At 36.6% G+C, this 26,252-nt stretch overlaps 1 protein-coding gene across 3 annotated transcripts in view; it reads left to right on the top strand.

Moving 5' to 3' along the window:
* Positions 1-26,252, top strand: part of ERCC6L2 (ERCC excision repair 6 like 2) — a 145,944-nt gene that overhangs the window by 44,394 nt on the left and 75,298 nt on the right. For all 3 annotated transcript variants that reach the window (XM_053577142.1, XM_053577146.1, XM_053577155.1), the window contains 7 exons: positions 1,333-1,494; positions 2,300-2,507; positions 16,810-16,950; positions 18,419-18,532; positions 19,630-19,749; positions 24,261-24,332; positions 25,215-25,360. In XM_053577142.1, coding sequence (XP_053433117.1) covers positions 1,333-1,494; positions 2,300-2,507; positions 16,810-16,950; positions 18,419-18,532; positions 19,630-19,749; positions 24,261-24,332; positions 25,215-25,360 — 963 coding nt within the window. The remainder of the gene's footprint in view (positions 1-1,332; positions 1,495-2,299; positions 2,508-16,809; positions 16,951-18,418; positions 18,533-19,629; positions 19,750-24,260; positions 24,333-25,214; positions 25,361-26,252) is intronic.

Here is a 26,252-nt window from a genome sequence, read left to right as displayed (position 1 = left end):
TGCCAACACTTGATACTGTTAATTCTTTTACTATAGCCATTCTAATGGGTGTGTAGTGTTGTGTCATGATTTTAATTTGCATTTCTCTGATAAAAAATGATACTGAGAATCTTTTCATATGCTTCTTTGTCATTTGTATAATACAGAGTAGCCATAAAGTTCATGTGCAATTTAATATTTTAATTTTTAAAATATTTTAAGTTTTAAAATATTTAATATTTTAAATTGCACACAAACTTTATGGCTACCTTGTATATCTTCAAATAAACATTTGGTAAAATGTCTATTAGAATCTCTTGCTTATCCTTTTATTGGGTTGTTTTAAGTTGCGTTGAGTTGTAATAGCACTTTATGTATTCTATATACATATCTTTTATCAGATTATGATTTGCAAATATTTTCACCCAGTGTGTAGCATGTCTTTTAATTTTCTTACTAGTATCTCTGAAAGAGCAAAAGGTTTTAACTTTGATGAAGTCCAGCTTACCAAATTTTTTTTATTAACCACATTTCTAAGCAATGTGTGCCTAATCCAGAGTCACAAAGGGTTTTCCCTATGTTTTATAAGTTGTATCAGTTTAGAGTTCATATTTAGGTCTTTGATATAGTTTGAATTGATTTTTTGTATGGTGAAATAAGAATCTAAAACTCCAGGATTTGATTTTATTCAATGTTTTATTCTCAATTACAGTCATTGTTCATAATGATGCTCAAATATTCCAATTAGGCTGGCCCCTATGTCCTTTAGACATGTCCTCATTGGTCTTTGGATACATCTGTGATTTCTGGCTCTACAGTGTTTCCTTGGTGACACGCCTGTCATCAACCATTTCTCCAGTTTTCCCTGGGGCTCTAGTTCCTTTTAGTGGATAGAGCACTATGGGTGCTTATTACTATTAGGACAATAATCAATTCTAAATCTTTTTAATAAACAGGCTATACATTATAACTTTTAGAAATTGTGAGTTTATATTGATATTTATTATTCATTTGAAATATTACAAGTTTTACTTTTATAATTGTTTCTCTGATTTGTTATTTAAAAGATCCCTTTACTTTCATTGTAGTGATATTTAAATGAGATTTTTCATATCACCATCATCAAACAGAATGTCTATACCCTTTTGTCTTCTCGTTCACATTTTATTTTTGTAAGATCTCTAAACCTGTGACTATTTTAGAACTAAGTAGATGAGAATCCAAAGAAATTGTCAAAGAGTTAAGAGGGAAAATACCTGCAAAACTTTGGTAGAAAAAGCTGATTTCTAAAAATTCTGTGGACTGAGAAAGAGAAGTTTTCTCAATCTTTCTCCTTTTTATCTTACTTTATAGTTTGGAGTGGTCAGGTATCATTGTGGATGAAGCTCATAGAATCAAGAATCCAAAGGCTAGAGTAACAGAAGTTATGAAAGCTTTGAAATGTAACGTCCGCATTGGTCTGACTGGAACCATTCTTCAGAATAACATGAAAGAACTGTGGTGTGTTATGGACTGGTGAGCAGAAAGCACTTAAATAATTTTTTTTTAATACTTTAGCTTAATGCTGCTTTTTTTTGCTAATCATTAGTTTCTGAAACAGTCACTTGTCTGTTTTTAGATGTTTGATCCCAAAGATGGTATACAGAGTAGAGTTTCATAAAAACCTATTTGTATGTATTTCTTTTGGTCCCTGAAGTAAATAAATGTACACATTAATTACTAATTCCCAACATCTTCTTATGGTTATAAAGTAAAACTGTCATAAAGAACATTCTGGAGCTGGAACATATTCTTCTTAGTAAAGTATCCCAAGAATGGAAGAAAAAGTACCCAATGTACACAGCCCTACTATGAAGCTAATTTGGCACTCTCACATGAAAGCTATAACCCAGCTACAACTTAACAATAGGGGGAAGTGGGAAAGGGGGGAGATGGGTAGAGGGAGGGGGATCGGTGGGATCACACCTGTGGTGCATATTACAGGGGTATTTGCGAAACTTGGTAAATGTAGAATGTAAATGTTTTGGCACAGTAACTGAGATAATGCCGGAAAGGCTATGTTAACCACTGTGATAAAAATGTGTCAAATGGTTTATGAAGCGAGTGTATGATGCCCCATGATCATATCAATGTATACAGTTATGATTTAATAATAAAAAAATAAAATAAAAAAAAGAACATTCTGTTTTCTTTGCTTTTGTTTTTATTGTCATTAATTAACAAGTGACTTAGTATATCTCTTAGAAGTGAAAAGAAGTCTGTGTTTTTCTTTTTAGATAATTTAATAAAGCCTTCGCATTTTTCTTATTGCTTTGTAAAGGGCTGTGCCGGGACTTTTAGGTAGCAGGACCCACTTTAAGAAGCAGTTTTCTGACCCAGTAGAACATGGACAGAGACACACAGCAACGAAACGAGAACTAGCCACTGGGCGAAAGGCCATGCGAAGGCTTGCAAAAAAGATGTCTGGCTGGTTTCTCAGGCGTACCAAGACTCTTATCAAGGATCAGTTGCCTAAGAAGGAAGATCGGGTGAGAACTGCCTTTGTGTATATAACTAATTACTTGTCGTGTTTTATTTTTTTTCTTTGTAAGAGGAAGTCTACCTTCTGTGGTATTTCATGAATAGAGATTTTTGTCTTCTACTCTGTATAGGAAAAAAATTGTTATATACATAGTTTCAGAAAACACTGAGCCCATGTGTTTTCCTTACTAACTTTACTAACCTATTAGCTAACAGGTGTATTGTTAGTCTACATTAAACTCATTCCTCATCAAGACTTTTGATAGAATTCTTCCTCCATAAAGAAGGAAGAGCTTCTCTCCCCAATATGTTTTCCATTTACACTTGGTCCTTCCTATAGTCTGTTGTCTACCATACAGTATATTCTTTGTACATTAATTCTAACAATAGGACCAAAGTAGTTAAGAGCTTTTAAAAATAGATTTGTTTCTGATAAAATACTATTTGGAGTTACATGACTAACATAATCTTTAGAATTTGTAGGAAAATTACATGTCAATTATTTAAAAAATTTGAGGAGATGACCTTAAGCAGGGCTTTTAAAATTAATATAATGGTTTTCTTTCATAGTTTTAAATCTTGTAATTTCTTCTCGCTCAGACAGTGGAAGAAAGGTTCTATAAATTACTAAGAAACTCAGCCTAATTAGTATCCCAAACAGGGACAGGCTCATTAAATTCATTGTAATTTTAGGATACCCGATTGATAATTACTTTAAAAAGATATGTTTGAAAGGAAAATATGATCCTGAGATATGGAGGGAAATTGATATAATGTATGACTTTTTATATTTATCTAAAGCAAATATTTTTAGTGACTTGAGATCCTTCATGAACCCCCACTTCTAAAAATGTTTTATGCAACTTTATGTATATGTTTTAGTTATCAATCTAGTAAGAACAACATAAAAGTAAATACATGAAAAGACAATTGTGTGTAGAGGTTTAGAGCTTGGGCTCGAATCTTAGTTTCTCTACTTAAGAGTTTTATGACTTGGAACAATTTGCTGAGACTCTTAAACATGGGTTTTTTCATCTATTAAATGGAAATAATTAACAATTCCTGCCTCACATAGTTGCTGTGAAATGCAAGAAAAGTTCTTTGAATATTACTATATTTAATAATAAACAACTCAAATTATCCTCCATACTTTAATCATTGTATTAAATGATTAATATTCTCTTTTTGTTCTTGTACGTACTTTTATATTCAAGGGTAGGGTCAAGATATACTTAATATTGTATGTATATATATTTTTAAATATCTAACATTGTTTTATATAGAAATTCCTGTATTTGCTCAGATGCGCATTTGTCTGTTTGATGGCAATAATATTCTATGTAAGGATGTACACATATAAATATTTATAAATAGATGGCTTTTCCCTCTTATTCACACTTTCAAAGCCCTATTATGGACATTTTTAGTTTTATGACCCTAGTTCTATACATATGGATATAGAAAAATTTTACTGGTTTTCAGTGCTATGAGGAATATAAGGGAAATTGTGTCTTTATAACTTAGTGGAAAATTGTTTTTCATATTTTCTTGAATTTATTTATTTTTTTTTTTTTTTAATTTTTTTATTAAATCATAAGTGTATACAATGATATGATTATGGGGCATCATACACTCACTTCATAAACCATTTGACACATTTTTATCCCAGTGGTTAACATAGCCTTTCCGGCGTTATCTCAGTTACTGTGCCAAAACATTTATATTCTACATTTACCAAGTTTCGCAAATACCCCTGTAATATGCACCACAGGTGTGATCCCACCGATTCCCCTCCCTCTACCCACCCCCCCCTTTCCCACTTCCCCCTATTGTTAAGTTGTAGTTGGGTTATAGCTTTCATGTGAGAGTCCCAAATTAGTTTCATAGTAGGGCTGTGTACATTGGATATTTTTTCTTCCATTCTTGGGATACTTTACTAAGAAGAATATGTTCCAGCTCCATCCATGTAAACATGAAAGAGGTAAAGTCTCCATCTTTCTTTAAGGCTGCATAGTATTCCATGGTATACATATACCACAATTTATTAATCCATTCGTGGATCGATGGGCACTTCGGCTTTTTCCATGACTTAGCAATTATGAATTGGGCTGCAATAAACATTCTGGTACAAATATCTTTGTTATGTTGTGATTTTTGGTCTTCTGGGTATATGCCCAGCAGAGGAATTACAGGATTGAATGGCAGATCTATTTTTAGATCTCTGAGTGTTCTCCATATATCCCTCCAAAAGGAATGTATTAATTTGCATTCCCACCAGCAGTGCAGAAGTGTTCCCTTTTCTCCGCATCCACGCCAACATCTCTGGTCTTGAGATTTTGTGATATAGGCTAGTCTCATTGGAGTTAGATGATATCTCAAAGTAGTTTTGATTTGCATTTCTCTGATGATTAAAGATGATGAGCATTTTTTCATATGTCTGAAGGCCGTGCGCCTGTCTTCTTCAGAGAAGTTTCTCTTCAAATCCCTTGCCCAGCCTGCGATGGGATCCCTTGTTTTTTTCTTGCTGATGCGTTTGAGTTCTCTGTGGATTCTGGTTATTAAACCTTTGTCAGAGTTATACCCTGCAAATATTTTCTCCCATTCTGAGGGCTGTCTGCTTGCTCTGCTTACTGTGTTCTTAGCTGTGCAGAAGCTTTTTAGTTTGATCAAGTCCCAGTAGTGTATTTTTGAAGCTGCTTCAATTGCCCGGGGGGTTCTCCTCATGAAATACTCACCCAGACCAATTTCTTCAAGGGTTTTCCCTGCATTCTCCTCTAGTATTTTTATAGTTTCATGTCTTAAGTTTAAATCTTTAATCCAATGAGAGTCTATCTTAGTTAATGGTGAAAGGTGTGGGTCTAATTTCAGTCTTCTGCAGGTTGCCAGCCAGTTCACCCAGCACCATTTGTTAAATAGGGAATCTTTTCCCCACTGAATGTTTTTAATTGGCTTGTCAAAAATCAAATAGCGGTAAGTAGCTGGATTCATCTCTTGGTTCTCTATTCTATTCCAGATATCTACTTCTCTGTTTTTGTGCCAATACCATGCTGTTTTGATCACTATCGATTTGTAGTAAAGTCTGAGGTCTGGTAGTGTGATTCCTCCTGTTTTGTTTTTATTTCTGAGTAATGTCTTGGCTATTCGAGGTTTTTTCTGATTCCATATAAAACGAAGTAATGTTTTTTCAAGATCTTTAAAATATGACAGTGGAGCTTTAATAGGGAGTGCATTGAAAGTATATATTGCTTTGGGTAGTATGGACATTTTGATAATGTTGATTCTTCCTAGCCATGAGCATGGTATGTTTTTCCATTTGTTAACATTTTCAGCTATTTCTTTTCTTAGAGTTTCATAGTTCTCTTTATAGAGATCTTTCACGTCTTTTGTTAGGTAAATTCCCAAATATTTCATCTTCTTTGGCACTACTGTGAATGGGATAGAGTCCTTAACTGCTTTTTCAATTTGACTGTTGTTGGTGTATATAAAGGCTACCGATTTATGAATGTTGATTTTGTAACCTGAGACGCTGCTGTATTCCTTGATCACTTCTAGGAGTTTTGTAGTAGAGTCCCTAGTGTTTTCCAGATACACAATCATATCATCTGCGAAGAGCGAGAGTTTGATCTCTTCTGACCCTATATGGATACCCTTGATCGCCTTTTCTTCCCTAATTGCGGTGGCTAAAACTTCCATTACAATGTTGAAAAGCAATGGAGACAATGGGCAGCCTTGTCTGGTTCCTGATCTGAGTGGAAATGATTCCAATTGAACTCCATTCAATATGATATTGGCTGTGGGTTTGCTGTAGATAGCCTCTATCAGTTTAAGAAAAGTCCCTTCTAGACCAATTTTCTTGAGTGTTCTGATCATGAAGGGATGCTGGATATTATCAAAAGCTTTTTCTGCATCAATTGAGAGAATCATATGGTCTTTGTTTTTTAATTTGTTTATGTGCTGAATTACATTTATAGATTTACGTATATTGAACCAGCCTTGAGACCCTGGGATAAAACCAACTTGGTCATGATGTATAATTTGTTTGATGTGTTGTTGGATTCTGTTTGTTAGGATCTTGTTGAATATTTTTGCATCTATATTCATTAGTGATATTGGTCTATAATTTTCTTTTCTTGTTGGGTCTTTTCCTGGTTTGGGGATCAGGGTGATATTTGCTTCATAGAACGTGTTGGGTAGTCTTCCTTCTTTTTCTACATTTTGGAACAGGTTGAGTAATATAGGTACTAATTCCTCTTTAAAGGTTTGGTAGAATTCTGACGTGAAACCATCTGGTCCCGGGCTTTTCTTTTTAGGGAGGTTTTGTATAGTTGATGCTATTTCTGAACTTGTTATGGGTCTGTTCAACATTTCCACTTGATTCTGGTTAAGTCTTGGAAGGTGGCGTGCTTCCAAGTATCGGTCTATTTCCTTCAGATTTTCATATTTCTGAGAATAAAGTTTCTTGTAATATTCATTAAGGATTTTTTGGATTTCTGATGAGTCTGTGGTTATTTTGTCTTTGTTGTTTCTGATTGATGATATTAGAGATTTTACTCTTTTTTTCCTGATTAGGTTGGCCAGAGGTTTATCTATTTTATTGACCTTTTCAAAAAACCAGCTTTTTGATTTATTGATCTGTTGTATTATTCTTTTGTTTTCAATTTCATTTAATTCTGCTCTAATTTTGGTTATTTCTTTTCTTCTACTGGGTTTGGGGTTGGAATGTTCTTCCTTTTCCAGTTGCGTGAGATGTCCCATTAAGTTGTTAACTTCCTCTCTTTCCGTTCTCTTGAGGAAGGCTTGCAGTGTTATAAATTTCCCTCTTAGAACTGCCTTTGCAGTGTCCCAGAGGTTCTGATAGCTTGTGTCTTCATTGTCATTTTGTTCCAAAAAATTGGTGATTTCTTTCTTAATCTCATCTCTGACCCAGCTATCATTCAGCATAAGGTTATTTAACTTCCATGTTTTTGTATGGGTATGCAGATTCCTGTTGTTACTCAATTCAAGTTTTATTCCATGATGGTCCGAGAAGATGCATGGAATAATTTCTATTCCTTTAAATTTACTGAGGTTAGACTTGTGACCTAAAATGTGATCAATTTTGGAGTAAGTTCCGTGGGCTGATGAGAAGTATGTGTATTCAGTTTTGTTGGGATGAAATGTTCTGTAGATGTCTGCTAAATCTAAATACTGGATGGTTAGGTTTAAATCTAAGATTTCTTTGCTCAGCTTCTTTCTGGAGGATCGATCCAACACTGCCAAGGGAGTGTTGAAATCTCCAACGATTATGGAGCTGGAGGAAATCAAGTTACTCATGTCTGTTAGAGTTTCTCTTATAAATTGAGGTGCATTCTGGTTGGGTGCATAGATATTAATAATTGAGATCTCGTCATATTGAGTATTACCCTTAACAAATATGAAGTGACCATTCTTGTCCTTCCTTACTTTTGATGGTTTAAAGCCTACTGTATCTGCAAATAAAATTGCAACACCTGCTTTTTTCTGATTACCATTTGCCTGAAATATGGATGACCATCCTTTCACCCTGAGTCTGTATTTGTCTTTTAAGTTGAGATGTGACTCTTGTATGCAACAAATATCTGGCTTAAGTTTTTGTATCCAGTCAGCTAACCTATGCCTCTTTAGAGGACAGTTTAAGCCATTCACATTGATGGAGAGTAAGGATAAGTCTGGTGGAATTTTGGGTATCGAGTTTTTCAAAGGTCCAGTGGACATTTTTAATCCTTTCGCCAGTGTGGAAGTTGGAGTTTGATCCGAAGTTTCTGAGTGAGTTTACTTTTGTGGTATAGGATTGGGTTGGTCATTGTGGAGGATAGGTCTGAGAACATCCTGAAGAGCTGGTTTACTTATGGCAAATTTTTTCAACATATGAATGTCATTGAAGTATTTAATTTCTCCATCATAGATGAAACTCAGTTTAGCTGGATACAAGATCCTGGGTTGAAAGTTTTTTTGCTTTAGGAGATTAAAAGTTGATGACCAGCCTCTTCTTGCTTGAAAAGTTTCAGCAGAGAGATCTGCAGTTATTCTAATATTCTTACCTTTGTACGTTATAGTTTTCTTTCGCCGGGCTGCTTTGAGAATCTTCTCTTTCATGTTAACTTTAGTGAAGCTAATTATGATATGTCTGGGAGATGGCTTTTTGGGGTTGAATCGTGCTGGGGTTCTGAAGCTGTCTGCTATCTGAATTTCAGATTCTCTAGGCATGTCTGGAAAATTTTCTTTCATAATTTCATGTAGAAGGGCCTCTGTGCCCTTGGCTGCCACATCATCAGCCTCCGAAATTCCTATAACCCTTATGTTATGTTTTTTCGAATTATCTGAGAGCTCTCTGAGTGAGTGATCCGTTTTTGCTCTCCATTTCTCTTCCTCTTTGAGAGATTGGGAGCGTTCGAAGACTTTATCTTCAATGTCAGAAATCCTTTCTTCTGCTTGCTCCATTCTGTTACTGAGGGATTCTACTGTATTTTTCATATCTTTGAGGGCTGTAAGTTCTTGTTTCAGTGTGTCTAAGTCTTTGGTGGTTTTGTCTTTAAATTCGTTAAATTCTTGAGACAACTTTTGAATTTCTCCTCGAATTCCTAATTCCATTTTATTAATCTTGTCTGCAAACCAAATTCTGAATTCGACTTCTGACATCTCAGCCAGTTGTTTATGAATGGGATCTTCAATCACATCTGCCGTATCTTTTCTTGGGGGGGTTGATCTATTCTGGTTATTCATGTTACCAGAGTTTTTCCGCTGATTCCGCCCCATGGTTTACTCCCTTTGGTTTTTCCCCTGGGGTTTTATCGAGGGCCCGTACAGTGTTGTGGCCTGAGAAACTGGGGCCCTGTCTGGTGTGGTGGAGCAAAGTGGTTCTGTCTTGTTTTCAGCTGGTTTCTGTTCGATCCTATTGCAACTTCTACTCTGGCTTGAAGTCTCAGCTGTGTGAAAAAATCAGCAATTAAGTCACCCCGCCTGCCCACCTCTGGCCCCAGTTGGAAAAGGAGAATCAAACCTTCCTACAATCGCACACCCAGGGCACCACCTGAAAAGTCCTCAGTCTATTAGCCCAGTTCAAAAGGTCCGAATCAACTGTCTCAATCGGCACTTGTCTCAGGTGGAAGGGTTCAAGAGGTCTCTGGGAACTGGATCACAGGGGCCTGGTGACTCCTCTGAGACAGCTCACCCCAGTGCAGCGTGGAGTCAGGAGGAGCCACCCCTCAAACAGAGCAGTCTGGGAAGGTTGACGTCTTCTTGCCCACTTTGCCCCTCCGTCGGACCCAGTCACTGGTATCTCTGCAGATGGCTAACCCAGTTGCCTGCAGTGAACAGACACTCCAGGGGTTTGCACCTGCCTGAATCGCGAGGAAGTCTGCCAGGCCCCCGCAGACTGCCGCTATCTAGCAGGAGGAGATGGGGCCTGACATCTTTGAGTGTTTGATGCAGGTGTTGGGAAGGAGGTGTTCACTCAGGCTTAGCCCCGTCCCTGATGGATGCTGCTAACAGAACAGAACAGAACAGACAACTTTGTGAGGTTCTGTCTCTGTTCCTGTCATCGCCTACAGGAGACGGGCTGTTTTGAGTTCAAACGTCTTTGCTGCTGGAGAATTGCGTCTGAACACCTCTCTGGGTCGGCCCCGCCCTGGAGGCTTCTGGGTTTGTGAGCCGTGACACCGGTGGCCTCCTCTGGTTGCCCAGGGAGACAGGGGGTGTGGCCTCAGAATATCCAGAAGTGAGCGTTCTGCCGTTAAAGAAAAAACGGCTGTTGATCTACCTCCAGGGAACTGCTGCTCTGGTGTGGGCACTCAGGCGACCCTTTTCTCCTCTGTCCCGCGCACCAGAGTCAGCACTGAGCGGCTGCAGTTTGTGCTGGGTCCACACCCCTTAAGAGATCCCCCAAGAATCAGAACTCTTGGGGGATGGGCCCCCAGACCCGGATTGGGAGTGGGGCGGGGGGAAGCTAGAGTTTCATTCAGTTTCACGCAATACTACGGTCCGGGGAGGGCTCCTGCACTGCACCGCAGGGAAGTGCCACCAAGGCTTGATTTCCCCTCAGCGGAGTGCCCTCTCCTTGCTCACGTGTCCCAGAGTCAGCGCTGACCTGACGCAGCTCAGGCACTGTGCACTCCCCTCGAGAAATCACCCAAGGAGCCGAACTCCGGAGGGATAGGCCCTCAGACCCCGAGTGAGAGTAGGGGCTCTCAGCTCTCAGCGGGGAGGCCAGAGTCTTATTCAGTCTTGTGCCCGGGGAGGGCTCCTGCACTGCACCGCAGGGAAGTGCCGCCAAGGCTTGATTTCCCCTCAGCGGAGTGCCCTCTCCTCGCTCACGTATCCCAGAGTCAGCGCTGACCTGACGCAGCTCAGGCACTGTGCACTCCCCTCGAGAAATCACCCAAGGAGCCGAACTCCTGGGGGATAGGCCCTCAGACCCCGAGTGAGAGTAGGGGTTCTCAGCTCTCAGCGGGGAGGCCAGAGTCTTATTCAGTCTTGGGCCCCCTATGCCCGGGGGAGGGTTGGTGCACTGCACCGCAGGGAAGTGCCGCGAGGCGTGACTCCCCCTCAGCCCGGTGCCCTCTCCTTACTCGCGGGCCTCAGAGTCAATGCTACCAGTCGCAACTCGGGGACTGTCCACTCCCCTTGAGAAATCACCCAAGGATCCGAAGTCCTGGGGGACAGGCCTCCAGACCTCAGTGGGCGGGAGGGGAGCGCCGGGGATTCAGGGTTGCCGGCAAAGGATTCCCAAAGTTTTATTCAGCCCTATGTCCGGCAGGAGAACGCCACGGCACCCCAGTAGGGGAGGTAGGTCCAGTTTTTAGAAGGTCTTTCCCGTGGAGTGTAGTGGGAGGGCCTTTAATTTCTGCCCGCTTGTTAAATTGTGGGGCTCCAGAGCCGGTCTCATGGGGGAGGGGGACTCCCGTCCGCTTGGTGGTGGATTTTGTACCTTTTGTTTGCGTCCTTGTGATCACAACTTGCCTCAGCGGTGTTGATGTGCGTTCTTCAGCCTTCTCTCTTGGTGAGGCTCAAGTCCACCAGGATACTTACTAAATTCCTGTCCCTTAACTCTCCTTCTGGACGGGAGCCTTTGTTGAAAGCTGGCTTCAGTCCGCCATCTTGTCTCTCCTTTTCTTGAATTTAGATATGAAATAATAACTTGTATTTGCTTTTATGTAATTTACTTGATCTTTATCTTTACTAATCTTAGACCTTTATAGATATTAAATATAAATGCTATATTTTCAGTTATATGAAGTTTTTGATTCTTTTCTAACTTTTGCAAGTATTTCAATAAGCATTTATCATTCATGTCATTGTTTTGAAATCTTTTTTCTTTTTTAAGTTTTTTTGTTGGCCTAAACTTTAATATAATAATGTTTTAGTCAGCAATAGACCACATATACAATGGTGGGCACATAAGATTATAATACCATATTTTTTCTATTCTTTTTCTATGTTTAGATATGGTTAGATACACACATACTATTGTGTTACATTTGCCTATAGTATTCAGTACAGTCACATAACTGTACTGAAGTGTACCAGTTTGCAGACTTGGAGCAGTAGGCTGTACCATATAACTTGGTGTGTGGTAGTCTCTACTATCTAAGTTTGTATAAGTATACTCTGATGTTCACACAGCAACAAAATCACCCCAAATTGCCTAAGGATGCGTTTCCCAGACCATATTCCTGCCACTAAGCAAGGCATGACTATAATTTATTTGCACAGAGGGCTTATACAGAATACATAGTTGACTATTGAACAACTTGAGTTTGAACAGTGGGAATCCACTTATGTGCAGACATTTTTCAATAAATATATTGGAAAAATTTTGGAGATTTGTGACCATTTGAAAAACTCACCATGTAGTCTAAAAATATTGGAAAAATTAAGGAAAAGTTAGGTATGTCAAGAATGCATAAAATGGATACAGATACTACTCTGTTTATCATATCATAATATGCCTACAAATCTATCATGCAAAGTTAAAATTTATCAAAACATGCACATACTTAACAGACCTTACGTGGTACCATTTGCAGTTAAGAAAAATGTAAACATAAGAAATGAAACGTAAAGATTCATTATTAAGTCATAAATGCATAAACTTAACTATAGTACATACTGATACTTTTGTAGCCACTTCCTGTTGCTGTTGCAGTGAGCGCAAGTGTTGTAGGTATTCTCTTACAATGCCAAATAATGCTGATCATTTCAACTTGAGCAGTTCCTGTCTCTAGTAAATTGCATATCACAGTAAAAAAGTGATCTCTCATGGTTCTTGGGTATTTTTCATTGTGTTTAGTGGAATACAATAAACTTTGAATAATACCAGGCAACTCATGCAAAATGCCATTATTAGTGATGCTAGAAGCGCTTCCAAGAAGTAGAGAAAAGTCTTGATTTTACAAGAAAGTGTTGAATTGCTTGACATGTACCGAGGATTGAGATACATACCTGAGGTAGCCTGCTGTCTTAAGATAAATAAATCCAGTGTAAGAATTGTTGTAAAAAGGAAAAGGAAATTTGGGCGACGCCTGCAGGTCAAAGGAGTAGGGCACTGGCCCCATATGCCAGAGGTGGCAGGTTCAAACCCAGCCCCGGCCAGAAACTGTGAAAAAAAAACATGGAAATTTGTGAAGACATCACTACAGCTGTGCCAGCAAGAGTGAAAACCTTGCATTTTAATTTCATATTGAGAATGCAGCTTTTATGTGATACAGTATTGTTATGAGAAAGGCATACTTATAGTAGCAAAATGATATGACAACTTGAAGCAAAAGAGAGGAGAAAGATCTAAAGCTAGAGAATTTAATGCCAGCAAAGGATGGTTTGATCATTTTAGAAAGTGGTTTGGCTTGGGTGGCGCCTGTGGCTCAAGGGGTAGGGCGCCGGTCCCATATGCCGGAGGTGGTGGGTTCAAACCCAGCCCTGGCCAAAAAAAAAAAAAAGAAAGTGGTTTGGCTTAAAAGTCAAGATAATATGCAAAGCAGCTTCTGCTGACCAAAAAGCAGCAGATAAATTCCCAGATACTGTTAAGAAAGTCATTGAGGAGAAAGAGTATCTGTCTGAACAGGTTTTTAATGCAGATGAAAGTAACCTATTCTAACCTATTCAGAAAAAAGAATGCCACAAAGGACATTTATTAGTAAGGAAAAAAAGTGAGCATCCAGATTAAGGCAGGAAAAGCTAGGTTCACTCTGCCATTTTGTGTAAGTGCAGTCAGGCTGTGATCAGACTTCCCTTAATATATAAAGCTGCTAAGCCTCAAGCCTTGAAAGAAAAGGATAAACCCCAGCTGCTAGTGTTTTGGCTGTACAAGAAAACAACCTGGACAATTAGAACTTTTTTTCTGGATTGATCACATCAATGCTTTGTCCCTAAAGTCAGGAAGTACCTTGCCATGAAGGTACTTTTAATTCTTTTGATACTGAACAATGTCTTTTCGTCACTCAGAATCATATGAGTTCATCTCTGAAGGTATCAAAGTGGTCTAATAGCCCCCAAACATAGTATCTCTAATTCAGCCTTTAGAGCCAAGGGTTACAAGAACCTTTAACCTTTGATTACCAAGAAGTAAAAGCATTATATATACTATATTTTAATTTTAATCTTAAATTTATGCAATTAAGTAATATGTTTACAGTGTTTTTTAATAAAAATAATTTTGCATAATTAATTTTTGCATATGGTTTTCATCAAAAACACTGGGAACTTACATGTTGCTCACTTTTTGTTGATAGTCATCAAAACCATTCTTGTTCCTGCTCATGTAGAGTCAAGTTCCACATCTGACACGCCCGCAAAATTGTATGGTGTGGATTTTTAGCTGTACTGCACATGCACACTTTCTGGATGTTCCCTTAACAGGCATATGCGCAGCTTTGTCTCGTTATTTCTCTTGAGGAACATTCGGCTTGAAGTTGTTGATGCAAATTACTGACATTCTATTCTTGCAGGAACCTAGTTTTGTCCATACAAGTCCTGCCATTACAGTCATCCAAAGTCTTGGAAGTTCATGCCCTCCTCTGGATTTGGCTACTTGAAAATAATGATGGCATTTGCCACTGTGATGTCTAGTAATTTCTGAGGGAAATAAGCATTCAGAAACTTCTAGCATTAAGGTTATTCCTTTTCGGTATATTTAGCCCAACTTCTTCTAAAAATTCAGAGGCAGTGTTGTACACCCGATGATGCAACTAAACAGTTTCTGCCTTTCCTGCAAATTCATTTTCACTTGCTGGCACTTGTGTGTCATATTGCCCAGTAGCTCCTTCTAAATCTTCTGTTTCATCAACCAAATCTCAACGTAAATGTCCTTCTGGATTTTTAAATTCACCTTCATTGTCACTTTTGGATACACTGGACTCATCAACACTTTGTATTTCGTCCCAAAAGCTGTACATATTCTCAGTGTTTACTTTACTCTTGCCCGATGCCACTTTTGAGTATATGTGGCAGTACAGCTGCTTACAGCCCAGTTGCTTCAATCTGAAACCACACCAAATTTCGTGATTTTTTAACAAAATTCTAGCCAGAATAATGATTTACCATAATGCAATCATAATTTGAAATTTAAAATTATACTTGTCTTCAAAAGAAATATCTCATTTTATATAGTCACAAGTAAACAGAAAGTTCTGGCAGCACAGCACTATACATAAACACAATGTCACCCTGCGCCAAACTACAAAACAGGAGGGAAATGCATGTAACTTTACATTTTAGTACAATAGACCACACTGCAGGTCAGCAGCTGCAGTGTAATGTTCAGTTACACTGAGAAACCACTCAAGGCTAGGAAACCAACTTCAAAAAAGGTGGTCATTCACCAAAAACACTAGCAATAAAAGAGTTATGATACTCTATGGAAAGGATTGATAACGTGCTGAAAGAGAGCTCTGATAGAATGTCATGAAAGTCTGGAAGGATTACACTATTGAAGATGCCATCATTGTTACAAAAAAAGCTGTGAAAGCCATCAAACCTGAAATAATAAATTCCTGCCAGAAAAAAAAACCATGTCCACATGTTGTGCATGATTTCACAGGATTTCCATCAGAGCCAATCAAGGAAATCATGAAACAAAGTGCGTGTTATGTGGAGGGGAAAAAAGTAAGGGACAAAGGGTTTCAAGATACAAGAGCTAATTCAAGAAATTCAAGAGCTAATTCAAAGTAATTCAACACACCATACCAAAGGAATTAACAGAAGACTTGATGGCCCTGAGTGCTTCCGAACCAGTGCAAAGCAATGAGGAAGATGATGTAGAAGAAGCAGTGCCAGAAAACAAGCTGATGTTAGTCTGGCAGAAGCGTTCTGATTATTCAGGATGGCTTCTGATTTAGGACATGGACCTTTCTGTGATATGGGCGCTGAAGCTAAAGCAAATGGTAGAAGAAGAATTTGCACCATATAGAACAGTGATTTTCAACCGGTGTGCTGTGAGAGGATCTGGGGTGTGCTGTGAACATTTTTAAAGGTTGTTAATTCATTAATTAAATTATTTTTGAAAGAAGTTCAAAGCACAGGAAGTATATTCTTTTTTATAGGTTCAAGTGTGCCATGAGGTTAAAAAAAAAAAAAAAAGGTTGAAAAACACTGATATAAAAACATTTTTAGAGAAATGAAAACAAAAAAGTGAGACAGAAATTACAACAGTGAGTGTGCCTGCCTCTCTTCCCATTCTACTGTACGTCCCCTTTCCACCTCTGTTCCCTCTTCATTCTCTTCTCCTTGACCTACTCCACATGGAGGCAATGAGGCTGAAGACCTTTGTGGTGACCCACTTCTGCTTAATGGGTAATAAAGATATTTCTTCTTCTTTATGGTTTTTTTAAAATAACATTTTCTTTTCTCTACCTTAGTTTACTGTAAGAATACAGTATATAATACATACACAGAATATGCATTAATTGACTGTTATTATTAAGGTTTCCAGTCAACATATGCTATCAGTGGTTAGTTTTGGGGGGAGCCGAAAGTTATGTAGATCTGTGAGTATGTAGGGAACTGGTACCCCAACCCTCATATCGTTCAAGGATCAACTATATAAGGAAATCATGTAATTTGGGTTTTTTATATTATTATTTCTTTTAATTAAAAAAACCATGGGGTTCATTTGAAAACAAAATTATAATTTATATTGTCTAGGGTGATTGGGAGAATTGGGAGAAATAATAATCATGTAACGAGAGGGCAAAAATAGTTTATGAGCCATTTTCACTATTACAGTCTAAAATCAGATATGCATTGTGGTTATTATTGTTATAAAAAGATATTAATAATTAACTTATATTATATTGGCAGATGGTGTATTGTTCTCTGACAGATTTCCAGAAAGCTGTCTACCAAACAGTGCTAGAAACAGAAGATGTGACTTTGATACTTCAGTCTTCAGAGCCTTGTACCTGTAACAGCGGCCGAAAAAGGAGAAATTGTTGTTATAAGGCAAGCATTTCAGGATGATGTCTTTACTGTCTTGCTTTTGGTTAACATAGTACTCTGTTCTCATGTCAAAGAAAGTAGCAGATGACTTTTCCTTAGACAGTTCTTTAAAAAAGATATGCCTTTTAAAAAAAGGAATAGTTTCCAAAAGTATCTTATAGTATCAAAATAGTAATCACATACAAAACAGAATATTCAAATGTATTTTCCAAAAGTTAATTTTAGAAAGTAAGCTTCAATTTTGTATCTTTTTCAGTTTTTTTTTTTTAGGAAGTATCTTACTTTCATCTTGAAATTTCACTTCACTTTGAGGGAGTTTCTCATTATCCACTAATAGTAAACTAACATACTCTTTTATAGTGGACTTTAATATTATTCGGATGGTAAATATATATCAATGTAATAGTAACTATGTTATAAATAAAATAAACTGTATATTTTAGAAACAAAATTTATCTTGCCTTTTATCTGTATTTTTGCTCATTTTTCACCTTTTTATTATCTGTCACATATCTGTGTACATAAAGGGACCCCAACTAAATATTTATCTAGATTGTTTTTTTGACTTTATTTAATTTAATTTATTTTATTTTATTTTTTGCAATTTTTGGCCGGGGCTGGGTTTGAACCTGCCACCTCTGGCATATGGGGCTGGCACCCTACTCCTTTGAGCCACAGGCGCCGCCCCTCTTTTTTTGGGGGGGTCTCACTCTGTCACACAGGCTGGAGTGCAGCAATGTGATCAAAGCTTACTGCAGCCTCGAACACCTAGGCTTAAGGGCCTCTTAAGTAGCTGTGTCTATAGGCACATGTTACGATGCCTGGCTGTTTTTTTTATGACTTATTTATTTATTTTTATTATTATTTTTATAGATAGGGTGGTCTTACTATGTTGCATAGGCTGGTCTCAAACTCCTGGCCTAAAGTGATCCTCCTGCCTTGGTTCCCAAAGTGGTGGAGTTATAGGCATGAGCTGCTGCACCTGTCCTAGATTGATGTTTACTTTACCTCATTTATTTTGCTATTTTTAACCATTTCCTTTTTTTTTTTTTATAATAGCTCAGTTTCCTAGGGTTCCCTTGGAGCATAAATGAGAGATGAGAGAAAAACAGTCCATGTAGCATTGTCACTGCACTATAGAGTTTGTTTTTTGGTTTTTGCTTTTTTAAAACCAAGAACGTCTTTAACAGCAGCATTACTGCGGTATATCAGGAGGATAATACCTTCTGTAATGAGGACTTCTCTTTTATTAAGAACATCATTGTGTTATGATTCACCAAAAGCATGAGCCTACATTAATGATTTGTGGATATTTCACGTAATAGTTGTCCATCATTTTCTTAGAATTTATTATGCCAAAAGAGAGCACATAATAAATATTATTGTAAGTGATATATTTTATGATGTAAGCACTTACATAACCATGTGAGTCCTTTTCTTGTTTTTATTTTCTATGTTTCTCTGGTTACAGACCAATTCACAGGGTGAAACAGTGAAGACCTTGTATTTCAGTTACCTCACAGTCCTTCAGAAAGTAGCTAACCATGTCGCACTCCTGCAGTCTGCTACCACCTCCAAACAACAGGTTTGGGTTGGCTTTTTACATTTCTTTGTGAATATATTAGTGTAAATATTTTATATTTGGTATAAAATTTCTTAGCTAAATATCTTTTTTTTTTTTTTAAATCATAGCTGTGTGCATTAATGCAATCATGGGGTACATACAATGTGCTGATTTTATATACAGTTTGAAATATTTTCATCAAACTGGTTAACATAGCCTTCATGGCATTTTCTTAATTATTGTGTTAAGACATTTATATTCTACATTTAGTAAATTTCACATGTACCCTTGTAAGATGCCCCGGAGGTGTGGTCCCACCAATTACCCTCCCTCCATCTTAGCTAACTATCTTTAATGGGTTTGTTTTGTGTGAAATTTAAGAGGAAACTGACTTGTTAATTTTTTGATTTAAGTATTAAGGTAGTTCACTTAAGTTTAAAAGAAAAAACTCACAAAGTGAGAAAGTAAAAGCTTTAAATTAGAATGAAAAGTCTTTTATGCCTCTAATGTGCATGTATTTATTTTTCCAAACATTCTTTGGTATAATTACTAAGTAAGTTATTTGGTGTGTCAGTTGTAGTCCTCTAATGATCTACTGGGTAAAATTAGGATTTATAATTATCTTTTAATATTGGGCTGTTTAAATATTGGGGCTGTTTTCCAAACTGACAAAAATCAGCAATTTTAAAGTGTGGGCGTAAACATAATCATTTACTTTGGTCATTTAGATTGTGTCTATCTAATTCTAGAGCACAACATAAACGAAAAGATCTTTTAAACAGCCATTTATATATTGATTTTATATATTTTTGTGTTACTGTTGATGCTGTTTAAATGGAATTTTGTAATCTCGTAATAATTTAATATTGTTCTTTGATAGTACTTTTTACTTTTTGGAAGTATTTGGCTCCTTGTTTTGGCAATCTTAAATAAGTAATGAGAAAGTAGCCATAAGAATTCATCAAAGCCATATATGTTTAACTATTACATTAAGATGTTCTGAATTATTAGTCTGACTTAGAGAAGGTAAAATCTTTAATATATTCCTTCTAAATTAAAATTTTTTTTCGTAAATGTATTAAGTTGAAATATCTTTCCTTCTGCCTTTTCCCTTCAAGGAAACACTTATAAAAAGGATATGTGATCAAGTATTTTCTAGATTCCCAGATTTTGTGCAGAAAAGCAAAGATGCAGCCTTTGAAACACTTTCTGACCCCAAATACAGTGGAAAAATGAAGGTAAGAGCTCTTTTTTTCAGGTTGCGTACATAGAAGGATGCTATAAAAATTACTTTTCAGGGGTATGGCAGGGACACCAGCTAAGCTGAACAGGTGCTCATTCATTCAGAAGAGACAGTGGCTGTTGACAGTTGGTGTAGCTATAGCATCATTTACTAGCTCACTATGAATCCTGCATACAGATGTGTGCTGTACACAGTTGGTTCTCAGTAGTGGTTGCATCAAATACACTTCAGATTTCCTTATTGATATATTGGACTTAAGTCATCTTAAAATGTATGCTGTTATCACATATGTAATAGCTTGTCCTCAAATGTTTAAGGAAATAACCTACAGAAATTTAAGTGCTAATGCTGGACAGACAGGTGAGGATAGGTATTAGCTTAGAATTAGAGAAAGTCCAGGTAAGAATTCTATGCCTAGACCAAATTTTCTCCCTCTTAATTTTGCTTGTAGATCTAGATGGTAAAGTTGCAAGGGAGCATTTGTTATGCACAGGGCAACTGCTGTAGCTGTGCTGCTCTGGGTGATGTACTACTGAGGGAGGGTGTGAAAAGTAAGCCTAGGTTCTCCAACCGTGACCCAAGTCTTTGGGCATTGCCTGTGGTGGCTTCTAGCATTCTTGCAACAGAATTAGTTTGTTTGGCTCCTGAATAGCTGTCAAGATTCTTAGAGATTCACAGATTTTTACAGAACAATTCCCAACTTTCTGTTGTCATTAGTAACAAGGTAAGTTGTTTCTTTTAGCAAAAGGAATAAAAAGAAGTAATTCAAAGTGTTAGTTTTTGTTTTTTCTTAAAATTCTGGAAATACTTTTAGCAGTTAATCTAGATAAGCTCATTGTAGTTTAGTTTGCTTGGGACCTCTAAATTCAGTAATATAAAATAGAAAGTAGGAATATATTAACATATAGTAAAGATATATTAAAAACTTGTATGCTTCTAAAAATAAATAAGTTGTATTGAGACTATTATATGGTTTATTATCACAAAAGAATTTAAATCTAATAATATTTCCTAATAGTAAATCCATTATTGCCATCTATTTTATCAGCTTTTTTTTCTTTTTAATTATTTATTTATTTTTATTTCAAATTAATATGAGGGAAGACATTTTTAGGTTACATTGTTCTCACTTCCATGGTAAAGTTGAAGTTACAGGACAGCCCCTCACCCTGGAGGGGGGGCGATACCTTCGCATTGTGTACATTAGGTGAGATCCTACCAAATGTCCTCCCCCCCTTCCCCAATGACCCCCCCACCCCTCCTCCTTGCTAGATTATATTTGTTTCATCATTCATATAAGTATTTATATGCTGGTTTCATAATAGTGTCGAGTACATCAGATACGTTTTTTTCCCATTCTTGAAATATCACTTAGAAGAATGTGTTCTAACTCCATCCAGGTAAACAAAAGATGTAAAGTCTACATCTTTTTAATGACTGAATAGTATCCCATGGCATACATATAGCACAATTTTTTAACCCATTCATAAGTTGATGGGCATTTGGGCAGCTTCCACAACCTGGCAATTGTAAATTGAGCTGCAGTAAACATTCTGGTGCAAATGTCTTTGTGGTAAAATGATTTTTGTTTTTCTGGATAGATACCTAGTAATGGAATTGTGGAATCAAATGGAAGGCCAACTTTTAGTTCGAGATTTCTCCATACTTCTTTCCATAGAGGTTGTGTTGATTTACAATCCCATCAGCAGTGTATAAGTGTTCCCTTCCCTCCACATCCATGCCAGCATCTGCAATTTTGGGACTTTGTGATGTGGGCTAATCTTACTAGAGTTAGGTGATATCTCAAAGTGGTTTTGATTTGCATTTCTCTGATGATTAAAGATGATGAGCATTTTTCATGTGTTTCTTGGCCATTCAGCTGTCATCTTCAGAGAAGTTTCTGTTCAAGTTTCCTGACCATATAAAATGGGGTTGTTTTCTCTTTTCTTTTTGATTAGAGTTCTCGGTAGATTCTATCTATTAGACCTTCGGATTCACAATATGCAAAAATCTTCTCCCATTCTGAAGCCTGGCTGTTTGCTTTGGTTGTAGTGCCCTTTGCTGTGCAGAAACTATTTAGCTTGATCAAATCCTAGTTATTTATTTTTGGTGTTGCTACAGTTGCTAGGGGGATCTTCCTCATAAAATTTTTTCCCAGGCCAATATTTTCAAGCGTTTTCCCCACATACTCTTTTAGAATTTTTATTGTTCCATGTCCTAAATTTAAATCTTTTATCCAGCAAGAAACAGTTTTGGTCAATGGTGAGAGGTGTGCGTCCAGTTTCAGACTTCTGTAAGTGGCTAACCAGTTCTCCCAGCACATTTTGTTAAATAGGGATTCTTTTCCCCAGTGCATGTTTTTGTTAGGCTTATCAAAGATCAAATGACTATATGTGGCTGAGTTCATCTCTAGATTCTCTATTCTATTCCATAGATCCGTGTGTCTATTTTTGTGCCAGCACCATACTGTTCTGAGCACTATAGATTTGTAGTATAAATCAACTTTTTATTTTTAAATTAAAAATACAGAAAAGCCCAATTAGTTTAGAATTGAGAAGCTATTATCCCAGAATTTAAGCCAATTAGAATATTTCCAGAAGTCATGGCTTCCTTTAAGTGAACTGCACTATCCATTGCTGTCTGAAAAGGCTATACACTACGATATGATTCCTACCATATGACACTCTGGGAAAGGCTGTCTGTGCAGACAGCAAAAAAAGTAGTGGTTGCTAGGAACTCTAGGGGAGGGAAGGATGAATAGGAGAAACATTGGGAATTTTTAGGACAAGGAAGCTAGTCTGTATGATAGTGTCGTGGTGGGTACCTGTCATTATATCCACAGAACTTCACAACACAATGAGTGAACCCTAATGTAAACTGTGGACTTTAGTTAATAATAATGTATCCATATTCATTCATCATTACGAATTATACCACATCAATATTATTAATTATTAATAATATATTTTATAATAGTCATATGAGTAAGAGAAAGTGTGGGGGGCAGAAGTGGGAGCAAGAGATGAAGTATGTAGGAGTTATCTGTACTTTCTACTCAACTTTTTTATAAAACAGAAAAAATAAATTATCAATTTAGAAAAATCAATGTCTTATGTGGAATTTCAGTGCACATACCTTATATAAAATCAGCTATTTATTAAAAAAGTAAAGCTAAATGAGCCAGGCACAGTGGCTCATGCCTATAATTCCAGCACTTTGCAAGGCCAGGAGAAGTTCAACACCAGCCTGAGCAACAAAACATGACCCATCTCTACAAAATATTTAAAAATTAGCAGTGTGTACTGGTACATGTCTATAGTCCCCACCACTTAGGAGGCTAATGCAGGAGGATCACTTGAGCCAGGAGTTCAAGGTTAAAATGAACTACTATTGAACCACTGCTCTCCAGCCTGGGGAACAAAATGAGAGACCCTGTCACTAATAAAACAAATGAACAATGTCAAACAAAACAAGCTAAATGCATATAAAACTCACTTTATGTGTCCTGCAAATATTGAAATGATGTTTACTTGACATTTATATTAACCATTTGGTAAATGGTAAATGAGTAGATCTTTTTTTTTTTTTTTTTATTGAACTCCATAGAGTTTTTTGCAGGTCTAGGAGGCAGGGGTCAGAGTTAGCACAATGTTTTCTCTTCCTCATCTATTAAAAGTATTATATTAGATATCAATTTTTTATTTAAAAGCTTAAATATTTATCATTGAGAAAATAAAATTGCTCAAGTGTTTATCTCATAGTTCAGAAAAGCTTTAGTTAGACTTAGTACAGAGAATTCTTTTTTTCTGTCTGTGGATTGCTTTTTCACAGTGTTCTGGAGCTGTCATTGCCAGATGTGGAAATAAAAATAACAGTATTGCTATTATACACAAGGCTTTGGGCTGTCTGCTTCCCCCCATACGCACCTTGTGTGGGGGCAGATTATTGGCATTTTGAGGTCAGAATCAACTCTGGAAGTCAGAGCTTACTGTAAATAGAGAAACAAAGAGGAGAAAATGAGAAGAGGTGTGTATCTGACTGATTATTCTAAGAAAATAAATATCAAGACTTTTAGAACTTAAATGTAATTGAGCATATTTCATTACATCTGTCTATAGACAATTTAAATACTTCCTAACAGGAATGCTGCTCTATAATTTAGTTTCTGAACATATTGTAGGGATAAAGTAAGTGTATTTTGGAAATTAATCTATTTAAATGCATCCCATAATCTAAAATGCTTCCTTTTTATTAAAACCAGAGGAGATGAAATAAAAGTCTGTGCGAACTTTACCTCCTTATTGACAATATAATGATGAATAACATTTGATGTAATATCTAATACTTTATTTCTCCAACTTGGAAAAAATAAAGCAAATTAGAAAAAATGGCTGATGTTAGTATTATATAAAAATAATTTTAAAGAAATTCTCAAGTGATATTTGTATGTATTAAGTGTACTTTTAGTTGGAACTGGTTCACTGAGATTCTGTGATTCATTTTCAGGTCCTTCAGCAGCTTTTAAATCACTGCAGGAAAAACAGAAATAAAGTTCTTCTCTTTTCTTTTTCCACTAAGGTGAGTTTCATCTATAGTACATCACATTCTTGATTGGCTTAGCCCTAACTCCTGAGGCATAAAGCATAAGGAACATGACAGCTTACAGCCACATTTTCTGTCTTAACTTCACAGTAGGAGATGGTAGTGAGGTGAGCAACTTAGAAATTTTTAAACAGACATTTAAATGAATTTTAAATGCTAGGTGTGGTGGCTCATGCCTATAATCCCAGTGTTTGGGGGGCTGAGGCAGGTGGATTGCCTGAGCTCAAGAGTTTGAGACCAGCCTGAGCCAAAGCGAGACCCCGTCTCTAAAAATAGCCAGGCGTTGTGGCGGGTGCCTGTAGTCCCAGCTACTTGGGAGGCTGAGGCAAAAGAATTGCTTGAACCCAAGAGTTTGAGGTTGCTGTGAGCTAAGACGCCATGGTGCTCTACCAAGAGTGTCCAAGTAAGACTCTGTCCCCCCAAAAAAATAAAAAAAAAATTCAGTGATATTAGGATTACCATTAAATATCAAATCCAAAGTTAGATTTTCATTTTCTGTTGATGTTATTACTAATTAAGTATTCTTTAAGACATTTAAGGTATTTTAGAACTTAGAAAATAGCACAAATAGTGAAATATATTTAAATAAATGGTTTGACTAGTAATTTTCTGTTTAATTTCAGTTTTTTTAATTAAAGATTAATTTTTTTTTTTACAAAGATAGTTGAATATTAAAGCCAGTTTCAAGGTAACAGGAAGAAATATGTGGGTCAGAAGTTAGAAAGATATTTATTGCTCTTGAAATTACAAGAAGTTTTGAGCACTGATAATAATACTCATTAAATCTAATCTCTGTAATGTTATGAAACTTAATCAACCAAAAATTCCTGTGTGCCTGTTTCCATTCCTTTCCTCTAGTTGCTGGACGTGCTGCAGCAATACTGTATGGCATCTGGGCTTGATTATCGACGACTTGATGGCAGTACAAAATCAGAGGAAAGACTGAGGATCGTCAAAGAGTTCAACAGTACACAAGATGTTAACATTTGCCTTGTCTCTACAATGTAAGAAAATAAAATTTGATCACTTGATTTTCATCTAATTGTTTTTAAGATTTAGGGTAATTTTTAAACTATTCTGGATTAATTTTCAGTGGGTAGGCTTATATTGTCTTGTTTTATTTGGCTTTAAGGAGAAACAGCAAAAACTCTATAATTACTAAAATAATATCTTGAGTTTTACCTAACTTTTTTTCTCATTTCCTTTATTATCACTAAATTCCCCTTATAAATGTGGGCTTAAAGGTAACAATAAAAAAAAGAATGTTTTCTTCTAGGAATTTTCTTGGTAGTCTTATGGTTAGAACAATCAGAATTCTTATTAAATTGGATAACTGAGAATCATTGTAGTAGCAGTTTTCCAACTGTGCTCAGGGGGTTCTAGAAAGGACCCTGGGGGCTAGTGGTCCAGGCATTCTTTCCTCTGCCTCTATCTTGTCTCAACTGAAGCAGCTCCACCATTAAGAAATTTTATAAAAGGTAAATTGGTTCTAACACCTGTTGACAATGATCTCATTAAGAGCTTTTAAAGAATATACACACTTTAGTTAAAGATTTAAATCAATATGAACAGCTAAGTAGAGTAATCCCTTTTGGGATTTACTATCTATAACTTTTGATATATAGTAAGATATATCAGATATATAGATATATATATCTATATCAGATATATAGATTCTATAACTTTTGATATATAGTAAGAATTTTATAGATTCACTACTACTATCTTTCAAAAGAAATTTCAAGGAACTTTAAATGTATATAAAATGCACAAAGTAAAAATGAAGTAAGAATAAAAATTAACTTAAAATAAAGAATAAAATATGTTTATGAATGAGCCACTACTGTTAAGCACTGAATTCCTACAACTCAGGCAAAAAGAGAGAAGCTTTAGGTT

Source organism: Nycticebus coucang, chromosome 2 (assembly GCF_027406575.1).
Source record: "Nycticebus coucang isolate mNycCou1 chromosome 2, mNycCou1.pri, whole genome shotgun sequence".
In the NCBI taxonomy this organism is placed as follows: domain Eukaryota; kingdom Metazoa; phylum Chordata; class Mammalia; order Primates; family Lorisidae; genus Nycticebus; species Nycticebus coucang.
The sequence above is the reverse complement of the archived record's forward strand: the minus strand, read 5'-3'. Positions and strand labels throughout refer to the sequence as shown.